At 44.5% G+C, this 23,690-nt stretch overlaps 1 protein-coding gene across 6 annotated transcripts in view; it reads left to right on the top strand.

Annotated features, from left to right (window-relative positions):
• lrrc4ba (leucine rich repeat containing 4Ba) overlaps window positions 1–22,446 on the top strand; it is a 62,189-nt gene extending 39,743 nt beyond the window's left edge. For 4 of the 6 annotated variants that reach the window (XM_026164145.1, XM_026164141.1, XM_026164142.1 and 1 more), the window contains exon 3: window positions 3,720–7,661. In XM_026164145.1, the coding sequence (XP_026019930.1) occupies window positions 3,720–5,666 (1,947 nt within the window). In that variant the 3' untranslated portion in view covers window positions 5,667–7,661. Of the gene's footprint in view, window positions 1–3,719; window positions 7,662–19,537 lie in introns of those variants that run through there. The other 2 variants (XM_026164147.1, XM_026164146.1) reach the window with 2 other exon arrangements.
• The last annotated feature ends 1,244 nt before the right edge of the window (window positions 22,447–23,690 follow it).

Raw genomic sequence — 23,690 nt, 5'->3', positions numbered from 1 at the left:
TCCCCTCTTCCTCTCCCCCCGCTCCTGCTCTACATACAGAAGAAGCAATGGCCTGACTCCAGGAGCCTCTGTGTGCCTCACTGAGGGCTTTGGCTGCACATATCTCAAACAGTCAGAGATTTAAGGGGCTTTTAGTCGCGCTCACTAAACTGTGTGTCTTTGACTTCACGCCAAATGAGCTCCAGTTGGACCACACCAATGCTACTGTGCTCTGTCCAGGGCCCGTGGCACCCATAGAGTTCAGATTCATGTCTTCCTGCAGACAAAATCATCTCTTTTTGTTTGTCACACCAAATTTAGTAAAAATGTATTAATTTAATTTCATAGTTCCTTTGTGGTTTGTCGTGACACTTTATGCGAATACTGTAGTCCAACACTGATAATCAGCTTATTAGCAAGGGATTATAATGTGTCAGTAGCAAGCCCCCTGAGTCTCACGGTAACAACGGTGTGAAAAGCACTTTTGTGTCTGCAGCAAGCGCTGAAATATGGTCAGGGTTAAGACAGGGTTGGGTTTACAGTAAATTTACCACAGTGCTTTCAGATTTAATGAAAAGTCAAGAGTTTAACTGCTTTTTGTCATGTGATATATTGTCGAATGAAGCATGAAACTACTAATTAAAAGTGACCATTTTTTTTTTGCCATTTTTCATCAGTACAAGTTGAGCTGTGCTGTAGTCATAATGTGGGCTACTGATCAAATTCCTAAAACTTTATTTTGGTCACTGGGTGTATTTGACCCCAACTTAAATGGCAAAAACAGTCCTTTTAGAAGCAAGTCTTGCAATTCCATAGCCGTCCAATTGGCAATTATTTTCTAAATGAATGGGAAACAGAGCAATTGTGAAACTACATGTGCAGAATCCATCCATCCACCGTTCCATCAATCCATCTTTTCTACAGCTCAACCAGGTCCGGGTCCTGCGGGCAGCAGTCTAAGCTCCTGGATGCTTCCTAGTTGAGAGTTTGGGGGCATTTCCTAGTGGGAGAAGATCCTGGGGGAAACCCATGGCAAGCTGGGGAGATTATGTCTCTCAGCTGGTTTTGGAACGCCTCAGTATCTTCCTTAAATTGTTGGTGAATAGGGAGAGAAATTTCTTGGCTAATATAGAGTCACTAGTTAAATCAGATCTTTTGAAGCTTAAAAAGTCTGATATTTTTGCCCAGGATAAAGCTTTAAAAGCTTATACTGCCTCCATGCAATGTGACGTACCTCCAACTATCTCCATGGGAGTCCCTGCCTCCTTTTACTGACAATAGTCTGACATGGGAGGGTCGTCAGGTAATGCAGCTCATCTGGGCATTTCAGGCTTTAAAAGCTGGTTCGCTGGGCATGAAGTACATTTGATGTTTGTTGCTTTAGTTTCAATAAACTACCTCTTGTGCAGATTCACTCATTGTCACATACTTTGGGTGAGTCTACTGAATTATGGCTTCACAATGATGCCTTTACAAAGACAGCAGGTGCAGCCTCACAGCTTGCCCTATCATGAACCTCTAGTATGTGAACACATTTGGCTCATATGTTCGTTGGTGTTGGCTGTTGATTGAGTTTTTGAGGACGTGGGTGGGACATCCACCATCTTTTCAGTCCAGAATTGTCCTAAAGATTTGTATTCTCAGTGGGTGTTAGCCAAAGTTGTTGACTTAAGCTTTATTGTATCCCTGCTATTTACAACCTCTGATTGTAAATCAGAGCACTCAGTGTAACTCCATTACTCAAATGCATATTGTTTTAAGAGAAAGTCTAACGTGGAGGCCAGGGAAACCCTTAATTTGATCATGTTTATCTCCATAGTCAGAGGGAGTCATTCTCAAATGCAGACAGCAGCAGGAATCACTGAGGGTCAGCAGTTATCAGTATTAGGAGAAAAATATATTTTTATTTAAATGTATGGCTTCTTTACTTAAACATACATTTAGCCCGTAAGTCATTCATTAGCAATGTTTTTTCTTTTTGTTTTGCTTTGCTTTGTGTGTTTGTTTTCGCACTGATTTGTAACATTACAAAAACTAGACCATCTCCAAATTCCAAAGATTATTTGCTAAGAACAGATTAACATAATTTAATTACATGTTGGAAACAGATTAACACATAAGAATAACAGAATGCAGAATTAAAGAAGACATTTGTCTTTCAGGGAAGAAAATATTCTTTGGCCACTCAGCCGTCGCAATAGGATTTTCTCCTTTTTTGGAACATCCAGCAAAGGGGCCGATTACGCTTTTTATTGTTGTCTGGAAAATATATACTGTCACATACTGTTGGTGGATCCTCATGTTATACAGAGAAAAATTTCAAGTAATGAGGTCAAAATAAGTACTAAGTAATAAGTAATTCCCGTGACCCCAAAGATCAGGATTCAAGCTGCTCTCAATGTTCAGGCTCAGGCAGTTTTTTTCTACTCTAGGCTCTGCATGATGTCACTGAGAGTGGATATCACTGATGGATACATACTTACCATCAACCACTCACTTTCCTCTTGTGAAATCAAACACATTGTTCCAGTTTTGCCATCCATCCATCCATCCTTTTCAGCTTATCCAATTCAGGATCGTGGGGTGACCAGAGACTATTCAAGCTACAATGGGGGACAGATCACCAATCTGTCACGGGAATTTATCTGTCTATTTAATCTGAAAAATTCTGCATCTCTCCCTCTGACTTGTCAGTGCCATTGCTCCCCTGCATTGCTGCAGGCTCTTTTAACCCCTCCACCTTCTCTGATTCTACCTGTAGGCTCAGGGGGAGAGGTTTATTCACTGCTCACCTGATTCTCTGTGTATCATATTTGCAGGAACAAGCCTAGACATCCAACTTTAAATGTATTAATGCAACTATATAAACCAGTCACTTCCGATGTGTAATACAGCCATCTCGGACTCATCCCTCTGACCATGGGAACAGAGGTCCAGCCCACCTGTTTTTGAGAACAAGCAAATCGGAAGAGATTTAGCTTAAAGGGAGAGCGCTAAAATGAACTTTTAACTTTTAACTATCAGTGCATTCTGACAAAATCCAAGGATAAAAATGTGCAGGTGGGAATGAGCATAACAGTCTGCAAGTAATCTTAGACCTTAAAATAACCACAAGAGAAGAAACCAGAGCTGCTATCACACTTAGTTGCTGCGTGCTTGTGTTTTGTTTTGGTTTTGTTTTTTTCTATTTTGTCTCACTGTGTCCTTTCTGCCATTGTCATGTGTAATATAATGAGACATTTTTTGGTTAAATGGCTGTTTGGTATTGTTTGACAATCATTTAAAATCTTCTCTGTATAAGTTAAAATATTTTAAAAGATTAATTTAATAGTTGTAAAATGAAAACACTGACACATTACAGTAATCTTGATTAATGTGCATTGTCCCTAAAAGGAAAAAAACAAACAATAAACAATAAACAATGTCAGTATTAGTGCTGCATGTCTGCTAAAGGTTTTATATCATTTGGTATTCTTTAATAAATAAAAAAGCAAATTAAACATTTAGGGAAGCTGTTATTGATCTTCATTCTCATTGAGAACTAATGCATGACAGCCAAATTAACATTTTATAAGTGTATTTGGTTTGTTATTATGAAAGGTGTAATCGAGTTTGTTTTAAATAGCTGCTGTAAAACACAGCTTCCTTTTTTTCATTTTGTTCAGATACCTTTCTTTCAGTAAGCTCCATTAATAATCCTACATGTTTTGCAGTAACTTTATCATTACTTGTCCTTCCAGGTTATCAAGTCGGACACATTCAAGCACTTGAGGCACCTTGAAATCCTCCAGCTGTCCAAGAATCAGATACGTCAGATTGAAGTTGGAGCATTCAATGGCCTGCCCAACCTCAACACGCTGGAGCTTTTTGACAACCGCCTCACGCTGGTGCCATCACATGCCTTTGAGTACCTCAGCAAGCTGCGGGAGCTGTGGCTGCGCAACAACCCCATCGAGACTCTGCCAGGCTATGCCTTCCACCGTGTGCCCTCGCTACGTCGCCTGGACCTGGGTGAGCTCAAGAAGTTGGATTTCATCTCAGACGCAGCTTTTGTTGGCCTCATCAATCTGCGGTACCTAAACTTGGGCATGTGTGGGCTGAAAGACATTCCCAAACTAACAGCTCTTGTGCGCTTGGAAGAGCTGGAGCTGTCAGGAAATAGGCTGGAGATCATCCGTCCCGGCTCCTTCCAAGGCTTGGTCTCTCTTCGCAAGCTGTGGCTAATGCACTCACAGGTTTCCGTCATTGAGCGCAATGCCTTTGATGACCTGAAAAACCTGGAAGAGCTCAACTTATCCCATAATTCCCTCCACTCCTTGCCCCACGATCTCTTCACACCCCTTCACCAGCTAGAGAGGGTACACCTTAACCACAACCCCTGGGTGTGCAACTGCGATGTGCTTTGGCTTAGTTGGTGGTTAAAAGAGACGGTGCCGAGCAACACCACCTGCTGCGCTCGTTGCCATGCTCCACCATTCTTAAAAGGCAAATACATTGGAGAGCTTGACCAAAGCCACTTCACCTGCTATGCGCCCGTCATTGTGGAGCCACCTACAGACCTCAATGTCACCGAGGGTATGGCTGCCGAGCTGAAGTGTCGAACGAGCACATCCACAACATCCGTCAACTGGATCACCCCTAATGGCACTCTCATGACCCACGGCTCCTACCGCGTGCGGATATCGGTCCTGCACGATGGCACGCTCAACTTCACCAATGTAACCCTGCGAGACACGGGCCAGTACACCTGCATGGTGACTAACGCTGCTGGAAATACCACTGCAACCGCTGTCCTCAACGTTACTGCTGCTGATGTTAGTGTCAATTACACCTATTTTACAACAGTTACTGTGGAAACTGTGGATACTGTTGGAGGTAATGATTATGCGTTGGTTGCCATCAATGAGACCTTCATCCGTGTTCCACCTGGCCCCACTCCCTCTGATTTGTGGCCAGACGGTGTTGCTACCACAGACTCCTCTCTGCCTATCAGCTGGTCCTCCTCCTCTCCCCGCGCCACTCGACCCACCTTCACTGAGCCCATCACAGACGCTACCTTAATGGATGATGTGATGAAGACCACCAAGATCATCATTGGCTGCTTCGTAGCCATAACCTTCATGGCAGCCGTGATGCTGGTGGTGTTCTACAAGCTTAGGAAGCAGCACCAGCTGCACAAACATCACGGCCCTGCACGTGCCATCGAGATCATCAATGTGGAGGATGAGCTCGGCGCTGGGGCCAGTGGTCGGGGCAGCGGCATCTCAGGCGGAGCCACCGTGACACAGAGCGGAAGCAGTGGAATTGGAGGTACCCAGAGCCTCAGGCTGCACCACCCAGAGATAGTCAACTTGCCCAACCTGGCTCGATCGGAGCACCTCAACCACTACTACAAAACTCATCACTTCAACAACAACATGATGGGCCTGGGCCTGGGCACAGGATCTGTGGGCCTCAACAACAATAACAACCCCTCACCATGCTCTCAGTCACAGAACATATCCTGTTCCCAGATTCCAACCTCCACTGGTGGGGGAACACCGACAGGTGGCACTCTGCCCTCCCCAGTGCCCCTTCCTCAACTGGGTCTCCACAATTCTCTGAAAGGCCTGATGGGGAAAGGCCAGAACGAGCCACTACTTTTTAAGAGTGGCTCCAAGGAAAATGTGCAAGAGACTCAAATCTGAGTGAAAGTGAGGGTAGAAGTATGAGGTAAGAGGAAAGGGATGCTGGATAGTGACAGTGATATAGAAAGTACGCGAATATTTGAACTGACTGTAGCCTATACCGTCCTCGTGGACGGGTTTCAGAAAAAAAAGATGAAATTTCTCGTAGTTGCTGCTTTGTATTGTCAATCTTGGCAGGTAGAAGCAGATAGGAAGACTGAAGGAGACAGTACTGCATCTGATCAGTCCCACAAATAGCATCTGAACATAATTTTACACTAAGTCAGACACCAACACATGGAACGATCACCACAAAAATCACAATCATGTGCGCAACCCGCTATAGTCTTTGCCAAAGTCCAAGATCAAGCCAACTCTTTTCACCCAGTGGACAGCTATGAACAACAGCCTGTATGTTTTTTACAGATAGCCTCGTATATTTCCAGACACACTCAGTGTATATATTTAGAGGGAGACATAATATTGGCTACTGAACATGTTTTCAGATTAGTGTTTGGCAGAGACTCCGAATAACAAACAATGATTTGGGTGAGCAGTGCTGTCCCAGGTTTCCAGGAAGCACTAAAATACAGAGCAGAGCAGCGATACTGTTCAGAACACAGACTAGTACTTTGCAGGGAGAGAAAACAACAGCAATTGTTTTTTCCGAGTGGTTTCACTTCTCTCTCACTTTCTCACTTTTTTCCCTTTCACACTTTACTGGCTACTGTCTTCTTTGAGGGAAGAAAGCAACAGAGTGGGCTATCATGGGAGGAGAGAAACCCCGTGGCATGAAGGACAAAGAGCGATGTATTAAAAAAAAGGACTAAAGTACATATTATATATACCGTAAATATATTTTCATTCAAAGAAGTAAATTATAAAGAATCTTTATCAAGCTTCTGACTAAAAACTACGACGTCTGAAGAATATATTAAAAAGAAAAACACACACAGTTGTTTTAGTGCCCCCCCCCCCACTGCCCCCCCCCCCCCCCCCCCCCCCTTACTACTTCCCTCAACTTGGAACAAAATGGCCACTGACTGTGCCGCATAAGGACACGTGGGAGAGTGGGGGAAAAAAAAACAACAAAAAAAAGCAAAACAGACAAAATGTTTGAGTGAATTTATTTTGGTCTTGACTTTTTTGTAGCCACAGAGCGTGTTTTCCCCTCTCCTGTCGCATTCACATAAACAGGGTCACCGGAGAAGGGACGTGTTTATGCTCTACTGCGAAAATACGAAATACGACAACAGCTCTCCATCGTTTGGTACAGCTACAGCCTAGCGGGAGTGTTAATAATAATAATCGGAACGGTAATAATGATAACAAGGTTTAGCTTTATTTGTCATAATGAACGTTTAATGATTAGCACATGAAATGACACAAAATGTTGCACATGCTGATTTAGCATGCTCTACAGACGTCTTCAGATTTGATTTCAGCCAATCATTTGAGATTTATCCAAGGGATTATGTTATCATTATTAGCATTCATGCGACTATTATTATTACTACTTGTGCCTACAAATAACTGAAAAGTACTTTTTTTCATTTGTATATGACGCTGAAGTTGTTTATGACTGATCCTGTTGGACTTCGGCTAATGAACAGCAGCGGGACGGCGTGCCACTACTCCACATGCATCAGCAGGAAATAACTTGGCCCCCTCTAAATGGCTTCCTCAGTCCAGTTCTCACCAACTCCTCCAACTGTCTCAAGCAGTCAGGAACCCTCATGTTTGTCACACGTTAAAGACAGGACACGAACCTTTGACGAAGACTGCATCTTTGCAGAGGATTATCTCGCAACTGTATCTCAGTGTTATCGTGTGTGCGTGGATTTCATGGCAGCAGGGAACTACTAAATGGACGACAGGCATTGCCAAGCATTTCTAAAGGTAAGCGATGCTCGTTCAGTGAAGAGGAAGGAAGTGACGTGCAGTACAGGAAACAGAGATGGGGGGAACTTTTTTTCTAAAGAAAAAGTACAATTAAATGAAAAAAAATATAGAACCTTATAGATCTCTTTTAAAAAAAAAAAGGAAACAAAACTATTATGATAAGTGTTTTTCATTTTGGGTTTTTATCTAGTTTGATTTTTTTGTTTTATTTTTAAATCAAGTGTTATCTTTATTGTAATATTGTTATTGTTATTATAATTAGCTAATTACACTGGTTATAATTATGAGAGATGTTCTGTTAGCAGAGGTCACTTTTAAAATTAAAAAAAAAAAACTGGCACATAAAATGGCAGTGGAAGTCTGTGAAATTTGGTGGCTATATATTTTTTTTCTCCTTTATGTTACAATCAACTTTATTTGTAGTATCACTGTTTGTGTCCCTTTGGCTCTTCTTGAGATGAGACATAGCGAATGTGAAATGGTCAGCACTGGGTCCTTTTATTTTCTGCACAGGGGGACAGGAAAGGCCCTGCTCCGGTTTACAAGCTCAATCACACTCGCTCTGTACTTTTCGTGAATGTCATCACCATCACAGTGCTCAGAGTGCGATTGCGCTATGTCAACACCTCGTTGCCATGACTACACCCTCAGACTAATGCGCCAAACGCCGTCAGCATCGGCTCCTCGTAAGGCAGCCGGTCGCCCTCCCCCTCTCCTGTCCGTCTCGTTCCTTTTGAGGTGCCATATCTCGACGAGCCGGCCAGTGTTCCTTCAGTGGTAGCAAATCAACCTGAGCATTGTGCCCATGTCCTCACATAAAACTCCCTCCACCCTCCAACCCTCAGCATCTTGCCATCAGGTTTCCCTGGCAACTGTTGCTGCTGCGACAGCCCTTATCACAGCGTCTTGATTTGGGTTTCGAATGCTAAACAGACGAGAGCAGAGGGTATAGAACTCCTCTTCTTTTTTTCCATGCCAAGTAATTCACCCCGGTAATGTTCCTCGTTAATGTGTTTGATTTGTTTACACCAGCAACTATACTTCTCACACCGCTGACTTTCTCTTAGTGAATCATACGATTTACATGCCACTCTCCCCTATGTGTTTAATTTGCATAGGCCACCACACATTTATGCACCCAGCACTTGTGATTAACACTCATACCCTGCATCTCTCATTAACATATTCCTTCCCAAGCACAAGGGATCCATATTCTGCTCACAAGTTATTTACATATTCATCTGCCTCTGTGTGTGCAAATAACAGTGAAATTATCATGTGGGCATGCTGGTGGGTAAGAGTGTGGTGTGTGTGTGCGCGCGCCAGGTTTGTGGCTGAAAGCAAGGACTGTTACAAAAGCTATTTCCCTCCTAATTCTTCAAATACTGCGTGCCCTGCCTATCGCCTGTGGTAGCTCGCCACTTTGGAAAGCGCTGCGTAGCCCCTATAGCTCCTGTGAAGTGGCACAAACCAGAGGCCATGTTATTGAGGCTCGGTGTTAGAGAGAGAGCAGCGGTTGAGCTGGAGACACACAGTCACAGTGCTGCAGTGTCTGAGTCACAGAGCACTGAACACACTCCCAACAATCTAATGGAAATGCTGTGTTTACTGTGCAGGAAGGGACCCGCTCATTCACCCATTCGGGGAATAGGTGAAAATCACCAGAATATGTGCGCGTGTGAGTCCAAGCTTGAGTGCGTTTAGTGCATGTGCAGCTCTGGATTATAAAATGCCCGTTGTACTGTTGTGTAAGGCAAGGAAATCAGGACATTTGAAGCGGTACGCTGTTTATGGCAAGAGATGTTACACCATTGTTGATGCAGCGCTGCTCGGTGTGTGCGCTCCTGCACAGGTGCGTGCGTGCTCAGGTGGGCTTTTGCTAGCTCGGTTGTGTAAAGAGGGGAAGAGGGAGGAGGGGCGGTCAGACCTCCATTTTAAATCCCCAGTTTAAACCAGCTCTGTCTGTCTCCCTCTGCTTCAGGCAACTTTTGTGATCCTCTCACCGACACTTAAAGTAAAAATACATTTTTTTATTTATTTTTTGCGTAAGCAGCCCCCCCCCCCCCCCCCCCCCCCCTTCTCTGTCTCTCTTTCTCTGCATACTAAGAGTGATGAAACGTCCTCTCGATCGAGGCGACCTCCTCTTTCACCAAATCCTCATCGTCTTTTTAGCTTCCTGTCAAGTTCGGGGTCAAGGGTCAAGATGAGCAGCAATTTATGTTTACCTCACACTTTTAGCCAGCTAATGAAGGTTAGCGTTTTGGATTGTGCCATTTATTTTTATTGTTTCGCCCTGGCTCAGGGAAACGCCTGTTGGCGAAGCTTAAGTGATTTTTAATGTGCATTTTCAGTGGCTGTTTTGTGGTTAATCACCTTGACGGTGATGTGACTAGTCATAACAGTAATGCTGCACATGAAGTGATTTTTGGGCAGCTCGCTTGCGGTGGGTGAGGTTTGCGTAGTTGCAGATGGGAGGACACTGGTTCAATCTGCCGCTTGTTGCGACCAGCACTGTTTGAAAACAGGGCCTGTCCCCGAGGGCAGCCCCGCACACATGTTAACCTCAGCACTACAAGCCCCGTGTGAGCATCACGCTGCCTCATTTCTTTTTATCACCCCCCCCCCCCCCCCCCCCCCCCCTTTAAAAATAGCAGAGAAGTGACAGCCGAACTCAATGCATTATTGATACACAGGGTGTCAATGATGCATGTGCAGTCACCAGTGCTAATTTTCTCCACATTGCAGAGGCCAGAAGCATCAAACGGGTTGTAATTTATATGCATCGTTATAGCTATTATTTTTCACACGGTCATCAAGACGGTCCACGGGAGCCAAATGTTGCAGCTTGTCTCCTCACATGATGAGTGCTGCGATTCTAATAAGTGCAGCAGTGTTTTGTGTGCCACTGTGTCACCAAGCCAGCCCCCCCACACCGTTCCACTCCACCATCCCAACAGCAGCAGCCCTGTCTCGCTATGCTGGCTTTATCGCCGTCACACTGGTCTAAGGCCGATTTGATGGCACCAGTTTTCAGATGCCCGGGTCACTGTGTTCAGTCACATTATGAGAGAACTGAGGAACTTTTTTTGTCACTGCGATGCTCTTTTTCCTGCCAGAGCTTGAGATGAGATGTGCAAAGACATTTTTTCTGTGTCATCACTGTGAAAACCCTGCTCTGCAGCCACTTTTCAAACCTGACCGTGCACTTGGGTACTTATACATTTAAGAACCACGTGCACACACACACACACACACACACACCAGGGCACGCGTGCCCTCTTGACACTGACTGAAGGAGTGATTTATTGATTGAGGTGCAGCTTTCTTAAACAATTTGCAGCTGAGTGCAGCGAAGGTTAATGCAAACCTCTGAACTGCTGCCATCATGCTTCAGTCCACACGTGTGTGTTTTACATCCTGTGAAGGTGTCCGTAATTTGAGAGCGACTGGGACATTAGCGCATGGCTTATTTCCTTGTTGCCTTGGAAACAATGGCGCCGGGCGCAAGATGTCCATTTTGGCCGTCTTGTGAGCTTTGAGCTGTGTGGAGTCAGAGAGGGCTGTCAGAGTGTGTGGGCCGTGACGTGAGAGTGATGAGTGGTGTTTCATCCCGGATGACTATCTCCTCTGTGTCACTCAGCTGTGGGTCAGAGGGCCGCTGAGCTGCAGCTCAGAGGAAAACTGAGAAAAATCCACAGAGTTGCTGTGAATAGCAAAATGGGACACGCTCACAGCCCATGTAATTGTAAAGTACCGATTAATGGGAATCATAAAGCTGGAGCACTGCTTAACACAGAGCTTCTCATGAATGCTTCATAAAGGAGAATATCAGTGTTGTCGTGTGAAAACCTTCCAACTGCAGTTTTGAACATCAGTGGAGTGATTATATTTTAGTATTTGTTCTTAGACGCTACAGGCCGTTTTGGAAGTGAAACCTTTTCAGAACTCCACAAAAGAGGCCCGTTCTTTCTTAGATCCTGAAAAGCTGACATTTGGGGCTGTGGAAGGTTTTCATCTGACAGCGACCATATTGCACTTTCAAATGCAGATTTGTGTTTTGAGAACAATCTGGGATGTTGTGGCTCGTGTTGGGATTTGGAAACTTCTGGAGAGACTTCATGCCCTCGAGCGCTGTGGAAAACTACCCTCCTGTTTTGTGACGAGCGCCGACTCGGGGACTTGTGTTGTGGCCTGAACAAGCTCGTAACTATTAAAGGATGTGCTGACCTAGCAGCTGTGCTCCTCTCAGCGGACATGCTTACAGTTAAGTTTCCAAACGCATATTCCCTGCTATCCACAGCAGTCTAGCTTCCAGATTTACTGTTTCTGGGAGCCTTGGCTCGGCATCATATTCGCACTCTGGTGTGTGTGTGTGTGATGTTTGTTTGAAGCTGGGCAGGGGCCACGGAGTACATTTCAACGCTTTGAAGTGTAAATTCAGGTCTGGTTGGAGCACCTTATGGGGGGCAGGGAGGAGATAGCGACAGCCATATGTATGTAGGCTGGTGGTTTGATAATGGAGTTGTCTAACCGCTTATCTGTCTACTGAGGCAACAGAGCCCCCAGAGGACATGAGGTCAAACCCTCACTGGATGTCAACTCAGTGTCAAGTCAGACGGTGTCTGGTCTCGGAGAGGTGAAACTAGAGTAGAAATCAGCACTGACCCAGTTAAGGCTTCCCCGGCTGAGCTTTGAATCAGACCTGGTTCATCCTCTCAAGTTTAGAAAAAGATGAAGCGGTTGTAAACAGTCATCAATATGAAATAAACTTTTACTGGAGATATTGATTTTTCTTTACCCTTTTTTGTCTCCACCCCCTCATGTCAGCCAGTGAGGCATGCTGCTTCTCTCATTGGTGCTGATTTATTTATCCGGTCTGGCCCTTAGTACCCTCATTTCATGTCTGCTCTCATTTCTGCTCGCAGTCTATGTGACACCAACCTTTCAAGTTATATTTTTGACCCTGATGCTCGAGAACGGCTACGAGCGATGTTCGACGGGCACCGCAGTGGCCTCAATTGTGCTCAAGCTGCGGCGTTTTCTGTGCATCCCGTCATGCCAGTGCCACATTCGCTAGAGCCTGCTTACCACGCAACAGCTTCTGTCGCCTCTGGCTTCCCCACCCTCTGAGCCCAAAGGAAACAGAGTGACGAGGGAGGACAGAGTAGACAGAAATAGAGAAAGCGAAAGGAGAGATAGACTGCAAAGGGACGAGGATGACAGGAGGAATGAAAGCTGACAATGAGAGACATCCTGTCACTCCATATCTGTACAGTTTTTTTACTCTACATGTGCGAGTGTGTTTGCATGCGTGTGCACCAGTGTAAGGCTCCAGCTCAGTGTGCGCTTGTGTAATAGCCGCATGAGTGGCATAAGTATGCATATTTATGCATACGTCCGAGTGGGCTGCGTGCGTGCTTGTGTGCACTCGAGTGCGCACGGTATCCGTGTTTGTGTAATTGTGTGCGGCAGAGATAAAGACATGAAGGAGGAAGGGCCGCTGTGGTGCTTATATGTCACCCAGCGCCAGAGGGGAAATGACTCCTTTCTGTCCCCGACCCAAGGGAGGCAGAGGAGGAGCATGGCTGACTTCTCCTGCTTCTCTGCCTTTTCTCACCCTCTCCTTAAGAAATGTAGCTAAAGCCTCAGTCACAGCCTCTCCCCCCTCTCTCTCCCTCTGAGTCACACACACACACACACACTCGTATGCTTGCTTGCTCACAGGAGTACGTCTTACATTATCCCCCTTTCTTCCCCTCATGCTTCTCATCCCCTTAACCCTTCTGTTCTCCTCCTCCGCTCTTCTCTATCTACCTCATATTTGGTGTTTCACCCCACCCACCTTCTCCTACTGCCATTTTCCACCCCCCCTGCAGCTAGATGTTGTGATTCTGCATTAACCCCTTAATCCTCCCATACATAAACAAGTACACGTGCAGTCGTGCTCCAGGTTAGCCCCCTGCACCACTCCGATCCTCTCTCAGGAAAATGGAAAACAAACCCACAACAAACCAAGGCTTCTGATATTTCCTTCCCTCTGTTCAATTAAACATGGCCTCCATCTGCTTCTTTGTTTCTCTTCAGCTTTTCTTCTGCAATATTGACTATGGTTGTTCTTGTGATTGTTTTTAAGACTGTGTTTTAACCTGTTATAACCACAGATGTGCATATTAACACTGAAGGAACATGTCACAGGGGTGTGTGCGCGTGCGTGTGTGTGTGTGAGAGAGAGATGGTGTGTGTGGAGAACGGTGGATTTGTTCTGCTTCAAGGTTCCGTGCCAAATCTTTTTCAGAACATTCGATCTCTGTTCATGTGCCATACTGAGAAATTTATGAAATAAAAATAACGTTTTTTCACAAATTGCAATGTGAGATCGTGTTGCTTATTTATGACTGTAGGTCTATTAATGAAAATCAGTGAGACAGAAAAAAAAAAGTGGAAGACCATGTGTGCCACATCATTAGAGTAACAAATGTTGTTTCCGCAGGTTATTTTGCCTCGCATATGTGTGAATGAATTCATGTGAATTCTTAATGTGTGTGTTCTTCCATGTCGCTGTTATTTTCCTTCAGTCAGCATCATTTTTTTCCCCTCAGCGTGCTGCAGCAGTGTGTTTCCAAGAGATTGTGTCACTGTGTTAAACCTGATTTGACACTGAGGCTGTGGACCGGCTGGCTGCAGGGTGTGTATTGTGACCCGAGCTGCTGACCTACGCCTGCGCCCTACGTCTGCTTGTATGCCTGTGTGTCTTTGTGTTCACGTGGGTGCATGTCTGCGTGTGTTGTTCTGTGGGATGTTGTTTAGCCTGCGGTGAACACTTAGCTCGTGCTGGCTGGGGGATTGCCAAGAGGTCAGCTTCTGAATAGTACTGACTCAGGGTTACAATTATTGGCTTACAATATTTGTGTGCGTTTATATGTGCGTTTGCGTGTATGGGTGCAGATTATGGGTGTAGGGGTGTGTTAGGTTTAATCCGCTTTACTGTGATACTGATTCTCCTGTCATGTTTGTGAAATAAAGTCTATCATAAACAATTTTAATATCATAATTCTTGTGGCTATCTGCCTGACAGTGGACAAGAAAAGCACCAAGGTCTGGTGCTATCCATCCATCCACAGTGGTGCAATGATGAAGCACCGCAAGAAGGTCCAAACTGGGGACTCAAAACTCCAAAGTACTCTGAGTTTGCATATGTCCCTCCTGCGTGGGTTCTCTCTAGATACTCCAGCTGCATTCCAAGAATAATAATAATAATAATGGATTGCATTTATATAGCGCTTTTTGGGACCCCTCAAAGCGCTTTACAATACCACTATTCATTCACTCTCATATTCACACACTGGTGGAGGCAGCTACAATTGTAGCTACAGCTGCCCTGGGGCAGACTGACAGAGGCGAGCCTGCCATATCGCGCCAATGGCCCCTCTGGCCATCACCAGTAGGCGGTAGGTGAAGTGTCTTGCCCAAGGACACAATGACCGAGACTGTCCGAGCCAGGGCTCGAACCGGCAACCTTCCGATTACAAGACGAACACCCTTGAGCCACGATCGCCCCACGACACTGATGTTAGTTTAATTAGTGATTTTAAACTGGGTGAAGATGTGATTGTATGTGACAGACGGGCATACTGCCTCTTGTCCTATGACTAAAACAGCTTTGCAGCCCTGGACCAGATAATTATTTGAGAAAAACTATGGATGAAAGTTCTGAAAAGATATTTTTCACTAAATATTGCCGCAAATCTGTCGAGATCTGAGCACAATTAATCCGAGAAAACAGATAACATGCATATATGTCTCTTTCCTCAAAAAGAATGTTCAGTGTTCTAGCTGGGGCATTGAACAGTTCTCTAAATGTCCAGGTTTAAAACGTGTTCAATAATGTAATCAGGAATGAAACATAATCAATGATTCTCTGCTGGAGATGGCTAATAGATCAAAGACTTGATGGGTCTTGGGTCTTGCAAGTTGCAGTGCTAAAATCGTGCTTGCACAGCAACATGTATATTTAAAAAAACATGATAATTTTGAGCCAAGGTAGCAGATCTGTTAAGGTGCTTTCGGACAGGATCTAGCACCTGCCTGCGCTCTGATCTGACACTCATTATTTTCAGTGGTTTGCAGCAAGCAACGTGCAGGCAAAGTGCACAGTTGTGGTTAGCGTTCGCCAAATTTAAACTAAAATTTGCACGTGCATTGAAGACTGCCTGCATAGCATAGCTGCAAAAATGAAATGTTATGCTGGCACTTTTTGTTTAAGACATTTTACCTTAAACTACGATGTGCACTACGATGTGCACTTCATGGTGTTGCATAGGGATAAAAAAACATATTCCTATCCATCACTGGGACCATAGAACCTTATAAAAAAACTTCGCAACAAGCCATCAAATCGTTTTTGGAATCAAAGTGGTGCACTGACCAGCAAAATCAAAAGACCAACATTCCTTAGAGTCAGTAAAGTAAATCCGTTAACACAGCTTTGAAGGGAAAACCTTTAAATATTGTATCATTCGAACATGCAAGACAGCATCCAGTGTGAAAACTTGACTTGGTGTTTCCCTTGTGGAAAAATCAAGTCTAATAAATTGGCCTAAAATGCCTCATTTATTTTTTAGAAGCATTCAAGACCCAATGTATCATTCTTACTTTGTTTGCCTTTATATCTGCAGTGCACAACTTTTGTCTCCCCCTTCTGGCACTGTTGACGTGGGCTTATGACGTACATGAAAATAAAGAGAAATATAACTTTACCTCAAAGCAACAGTGCAGAAATACTAAAAATATTCAGCACTGTGTGAATTTGTTCGCCAAGGTGTTTTATATGTAGGTACTGCAATCTGGCTTTACTTGTTTCAGATTACTCCAATTGTTCAAATCTAATACATGAACTTTTCCATTTTCTTTCAAGCAGCTTTGACATGTAAACCAGGACGTATTTATTCTTTTTTCAAAGCTGTAATCTAGCATGTAATCTTAGCTTTTCCTTTCCCCCCCTCCAAAATTCTGTAAATTCTGTAATCAGATTATTGTAATCCAGTTACACATTATGTATTACTCCTCCAGCCTTTGTGTGGGTGTGTGCATGAAGGGGGGGAATGCAAACAAGCACTGTCCTCTTTTGCATGAAGTCTGTGCACAATCAGTGTTAAATAAAACAGGTTTGAATTGCATGAACATCATGTAACTTGTATTACCATATGAAAAAAAAAAGTGACACGTCCTCTGCATGGGTGGATTAGTTTAAGTGCATGGTGGAAGGATATCAGTAAGGCGAATGCTAGCTCTTTCCAGTGGAGTCATGTGGTGGAACTTCAAAATGCTGATACAACGCCACCTCCTTTTGCATACATGCTATCAAGAGTGCAGTCCACGACCGCACTGAATAGATTATGCAAAACCACCTAACAATTCTCATTTTCACCTCACCGACACGAGTATCTACATGACTCAAGGGTAGAGCAGCAGTATGTATAAGATTAGAACAGACTGCATGAAATCCAGGGCAATTTATATGTGACAAAACACTGAGGCAAAAGCATGCAACTCAATCACAAGAGTCTATTTCTCTCTCAGCTTTACTTATGTTAAAATAGTTGTGATTGAAGGCAGTGGGGAACAAAGTGACGGGGGGATTGGAATAGTGATTTGAGAAAGAGGCGGAGAAAAAAAGGAAAAGGGAGGACCAAATGAGTTTTTGGGGTTTTTTTTTTTTTTGGGGGGGGGGGGGGGGGGGGGGATTGTCTCTCCTTCCCTTTTTAAAGGCCAATTCTTGCAGTTGGCTGGAATCTAAGTGATTTCTCCCTCCTGCCTCTTCCCTTCTGGGGCCCGTCGGATGTCACTCTGCTCCTCACTGCCATTTGTCTCTCTTTCTGCTCTGGTGCTTATGCTACGTTGGCGTCGTCTGCATGGTTACTCTGGGAGGTGAGCTTCGTCTGGAGGTCAAGGCTGGAGTTAGTTCTGGATGTGAAGGTCACAGCCAGAAAGAGGTGTCTCTGTCTTCTTTAATTCATTCTGGTGTGATGAACGGTCCGTGTCACCCTTCCACTGCCCCACACTCGCTCTTCCTTCACATCACCACTGTCCCGCTCTGCAGTGATACAGTTGTAAAGTGTAACCTTGGAGACAGGGGCTAATCATCCATCCCATGGCTGCCCGTTTAATCCTTCTCCCTCCACCTCCCTCTGTAACTCTACTCCCCATCTTTCCCTCCCATGTCCTCTCCACCTTTCCCCTCCTCTTCACTGCAACAGGCTTTTTTGCCATTTCACTGGGTTTACAGTATTTTCTCAATTTTCTACTTACCTCTTTACTTCACTGCCATCCCTCCTCACCCCCTGCCACCATCATCCTCCCCTCTCTTTGTTTGTCCTGTGGAAGGACATTTGTTTTCCTGTGGGGGTAGAGGGGAATCGACATCGAGAGATGAGTTATTGATTAGAAAGCAGGTTTCGAGAGAGCGGGAGAGAGATGGAGGGAGAGAGAATGAAGACAGGATGACACGTGCAACCTATGACACATCCTGCATACTGTATCGAGGCGCCGCATCTCGGTGTGACATATGTGCAGTGTGCTATGTACCCGCTGTAACATGCAGACATGATTAATGGTGACACAAACTGTGTTTGTTGTGTAAAAATTAATGTTTATCAGATTATCAGACACGTGGGTGCCCGTGGGTGGATTCAGCAACCTGGCAGGCATTCGAATAGAGATTTTACGTCACTGGAAGTGGTAATTCACTGTTAATCTCAATCCCATTATTGACATTCACTGGGACCTCAAAATTAGCCCTTTTTTGAGCCTCGGTGAACATAATGCTTATTCATTTTGAACTTTATTTATTGCTACTTTGTCAAAATGAAAATCAAGGTTCTCTCACAAATAACAGCTGTGCACCAAAGGTCTTCTCAAGAAGGCTATCCATCCATTTTCTTAACTGCTAATTGAAATCTGGGTCTCCCGGCTGGAACCTATCCCAGCTGTCACTGGACAAGAGGCAGAAAACATCCTGGACAGTTCACCTGTCCATCAGAGCTAACACAGAGAGACAAGAGACAACCATTCGTACTCACATTCACACCTAAGGCCAATTTAGAAGCACCAATTAACTTAACAAGCACGTGTTTTGACTGTGAGGAGGCCAGAGTACTAAAGAACCCACAGAAGGGTCCCAGCTGGCCCACAAATTAATTCTCAGAACCTTCTTGCTGAAGGATAGAGTTGTAGTATTAAATAGTGTTTTATATTTTTTTACGTTTCTTACAAATGAGGAAGTGTCTGTTTTTGAACGTTAGCTAACCAAGCTAGCTAGCATTTTAGCATTGTCGTCACAAGCGTCCAAGACACTTAGTCTGTAACATACAGATATTAATTTGGCTTTAACAGATCCATGGTAGTAGCATGCTCAACTGCTCCAATGGAGCTGAGATAGGTAATGAATACATCTAGTTCTGCTAACTGTCATCATGATTTCTGCAACTTTAATGTGTAGCTGTATGCTCATTTCCAACTTCATATTTTTATCCTTGGACTCTAACCCTCTGGAGTCCATGGATGTGCCGGCATGTCCAAATCACATGACCGATTTAAGATGACAGCAAGATGCAGGCTCACTGAATCTCTGTTTCAACTCATGGACCCTACAGTTATGATGATTTTATCGACAATTTGATGCATACAAGTTTTATACCACAAAAAAGGACTGAAGCCAACAAAATAACCATGCATACATTGACTATGTTGCACTATGCAGATATTTGCTTTAGACTGATATACCAAAGCACCATTTGCTATCAGTGGGGATTTAAAATATTTGGTGCTTATTCAGGAGACAGAGCATCTACTTTTAAAATGAGGCTGGAAACTTTCCTTTTTGTTAAAAAATATAGTACATATAGTGTTATAGAGTGTTTCACTCACTATGTGTTTACACATCAATCTTTAATCTTAATGTTACTATATTAAACTTTGGCTCTCTTCCACAGCGTGTCTTTGTCCTGTGCTCCTCCCCCTCACACCCAGTCAGTGGCAGCAGATAGCCCCCCATCCCTAAGCCTGGTTCGGCCAGAAGTTTCTTGTTCTCTGTATTCTCATAGGGTCTTTACCTTATATTCGCCTTGAAGTGAATGTTGTAATTTGGCGCTTTATAAATAAAGTTGATTTGAATAATTGCTTCTTTCCCAAAGTGTGTTGTAGGATTAGGGTTAGAGTTATCATATGTGATGACAGACCTCAAAGGGTAACTTTGCTTGACTCATATTTCAAAATATATATATTTTTTGCAACCCTTACATATATCAGCTGTTCAAAACATCCTGATTGGCTGAACCATGCAAACAGAAAGTTTAAAGAGTAGGTGGGTGTGGCTGCTGTGCTTATTGATGACCATGTCTGACCAGACATACCCAAATTGTTTTAAAAATGCCTGTACAGAAATCCAGCATTTAGGGCAGTCTGGTGCCTGAGCCTGACCATTTGGGTAACGGGAATTACTTGTGCCTTTGTCTTTGTTTACTATGACTCCCCACCATGGTAACATTGCACATATTGCAGAAAATAAGGAAGAAGGGAACAGGTGACCTTGAAATAATTTGCAGATTTATCTGGTCTTTTTATTTGCCAGACTCATCTGATTCGTACACAAACTGAAGTCTCAGTTTCAGGGTGGCTCTGTGAGGTTGTAAATGCTGGTTAACCTGAAAATGAGGCTATTTATTTCCATTCTTGAAAGGCAGCACCCAGGCGATACCATTTTCCATCTTACTGTGACACATCCTAAATGGACTGTTAAACCTAGCGTAAGATAATGAAAAGCCTACACACTTTAAGAGCAGGTATGACAAAAGCAGATTGCAGTTAGACAGAGCAGAGAATATGTCATCCCAGGAGAAGGTCAAAAAAATCCCGCAAACAACACAAGATGTAATTTATAACAAGGATTTGCCAAGGGATAATATTTCATGCACAGTTATCCATGAAGAGATGTCTATTTTTTTTCCCGAGAGCAAGCATATGTTCTGTCAGACACCGGTGGAAGCGTCAACGTAACACCAATCCACCAGCCAACATGTGTGACTGAGTGTGCATTAAAAACAGCTTTTAAGGAGGTGGTGGAGTCTGGTCTGTGGTGTGCAGCGTCTGCAGCATATTGATTTGCGATAGACACTATCAGAGTTCCAGTCTGGGCCCCAACAGTGGGCTCTTGTCCACACATCAGTTTCCATAGAGCTCCTCCAATCCTGACATCCAACAGGATTCCAACAAAAGAGACGAGAGTGTTTCAGCTGGCCGGAGTGCAGGCTTATATTGCAGATAATTATCTCCAATATTCAGCATTCCAGACTAGAGCAGAACAACCGGAAGACAATCTGTACAAACAAACATGATGCAATTATGAATGCATTACCACCCAGCAGACAGGCAATCAACACGCAATGACTTGTCGTGCAAACCTGCAGAATTAACAGTCCTCTCAGGTTTCTTACACATTGGAGATGATTGACATGCAAACAGCAGTCTCTTGTAGAGAGAAGAGTCAGCCTCGCCTCACCCCTCCCACCCCCAGCCTCAACTTGCTCTTCCTCTTCGCTCTGAGCCTCCTGGTTACATAAAGGTGCCGTGTTTGTTTCCCCAAGGTGAACTGACTGGCTTAATGGTGCACAATGAGACGTGAGTGTGCACTTGTTGTACGTTTTAACAATCCATGTACTGTGCGGTGTGCAACCTTAGCTGGAGCATGCGGGCACTTCTGTCACCACTCCCTTCCATCCTTTTGCTGCAGCGCTAAGCGATTCAAGTAGTTTGGTAATGATTTGAGGCAAGAAGGCAACGGCTGAGGTGAATGTCTCTCTCTCGCGCTTTCTCTCCCGGTCTCATCAGTGTCTTCAATCCATCGATTAGCCACAGAGGAGTACTGACGGGCAGCAGCCACTGCGGTCCTGCAGGATTGCCTGTGTGTGTCTGTGTGTGTGCGCGTTGGCCAGAGAGTGTGAACAACAGACAGGGATACAGACAGCAGACACGGGGGCAGAGCCTGCAGTCGTGCACACCTACATAACGGAGTGCACAAGCCTTATTTACTCCACTACCTGGTTTATTGAGTCAACCCCCTCAGTGTGCTGCAGCTGCCTGCCTGCCCCCTCGCCTTGGCTGCCTTCGCCACAGCTGCGCGCTAACTCGCTGTACTTTACCAGCATCCTGCAGCTTAACGCAACCGCAAAAGCACACATGTCTGCAGCGTAAGGATTGTTGACCATGCAGGGGCACGCCACCTCTGCTCCTCCACCGGACCTGGTGGCGGAGGCAGTGGTGCCTAATGAGACAACATTATTTATAGTCTGGTGTGATAGCAGTGGCCTCACCATTAGACTGATAATGAGTCACTGGGATATTGATGGATGCTTGTCTATATTGGTATTCACCAAGGAACCAGTGCCACTTCTCCGGGTTGCCGTGGATACCAACGTTGCCTGCTAAATGACCCAATAATAATAATGATAACAATGACAGCGCTATGTGGAGGTTGAGTTTTAAAACCCTGGGGACAGTATGGAAGGATAGCGTTACAAAAAATAGAGGATGAGAGGGAGGAGTGCATTTTTGTTTTTGCTATTTTTGTTTGTTTGTTTGTTTTTTGTTGGGGGGGGGGGCAATTGATGATCACTGGGGTAACATTCACATTGTTCACACATCTCTAGCCTCATCCCCCTTACCACCTTCTCATCCAAACCCCCCCAACTCCCTGAGTCCCCCCCCACCACCACCACAACCCACCCCCCTTCCTCTTGCGGCCTCTCTTTCTTCCTTGCTGCAGCGTTGCCATGGCGACCAAGAAATGTGGGAATACCGCTGTCCTTCAGAGAAAGAGAGTAAAAGAGAGTGAAGGAGGAGACTCAGGGTGTGAGGAGGAAGAGAAGGATGGAAGAAAGGAAAGGAAGGGGGGTGGGCAGAAGATCAGTGGCTGAACGCACATTTAAAGCTTGTTTAGCCCTTGAAGGAGCAGCCAAAGTATGAAACACGGTGCTCTTACACACTCGTGTACACACATATACAAATGTGCGTCAGAGTCGGCACCCTGCAAAAGCATTCAGCTCACTCTGTTGATTCCAAGAAGGAAGTTAGAGAAAAGTGTTTTCAGAGAGTTTGTGTACACTAACACAAAAGCACACCTTCTCTTGCATGTGCTCTGTTCCAAATCATATTTTTTAATCACTTCATAGAAAAGACAGAGGGAGCCACTCTGAAGCCACCGAACAATTTAGGAAGTTGTGTTTTTTCCTCAACTCCAGCATTTTGGGTGCCTCCAACTTGACATTTTTAGAGTGAAAATGAGATATGAAAGGTGGCTCATCATGATGACCAGTCTCATCGCGTTGCTCATACTCGAGACAAGGTGATTTCTTAGCCCCCGACCCCCACTGAACTCCAGCTCAGGCTTAAAAGACCTCTCATCTCCCACACACCTCAGCACTTTTATTCGTTCATAGGACAGATATGCAGTCATTCCCAACTTTCACGCTTTGAGGTTGCCTACCTGCTGCTCTGACTCGGGGGCATGTGCAGCATCTCCATCCTTCTTCCTGGTGCATCTAGCTTATCTCATTCGGCTTTATGCTATTTCAATTTGTCTCTTCTCTCCTCCTTACAACTTTTTGTTTCTCTCTGTCATTATGTCTGACTTAATGTTAAAGTCGACCTTACAATACCAAGACAAGCAAAATCAACAGATAACATAAAGACAGCAAGTTTTCATGCATCTCAAATGCTACATGGAATTGGAAGGTTAGTTTGCTCCTCTGGTTCTCCAGACTGCATGTTGAAGGACCTTTGGGCAAACACACTGAAGTGTGTAAAAGTGTGTCTGCAAAGGTTATACAAGCTGCTTAGGTACAGAAAAAAGTGCTTATATCAATGTGTGTGATTGGGTGGATGAGTGCTCAATTAGAGTAGAAAAGCACTATATGAGTATTTAAGTACCAATACTTTTCCATTTACAATGAAAGTAAATGATTATTTACTGAGCTTACAGTTAAAGTGAGCTTTTTTCCCATAGTCCTCTGTACAATCTGACCTTTTTTTGGAGTTTCCCCCTGCTGAACATTTTGGATTCTTACGTGTTTCTTAGACCCAGAGCCTATG

The sequence above is a fragment of the Astatotilapia calliptera genome, chromosome 4 (assembly GCF_900246225.1).
Source record: "Astatotilapia calliptera chromosome 4, fAstCal1.2, whole genome shotgun sequence".
In the NCBI taxonomy this organism is placed as follows: domain Eukaryota; kingdom Metazoa; phylum Chordata; class Actinopteri; order Cichliformes; family Cichlidae; genus Astatotilapia; species Astatotilapia calliptera.
The sequence above is the reverse complement of the archived record's forward strand: the minus strand, read 5'-3'. Positions and strand labels throughout refer to the sequence as shown.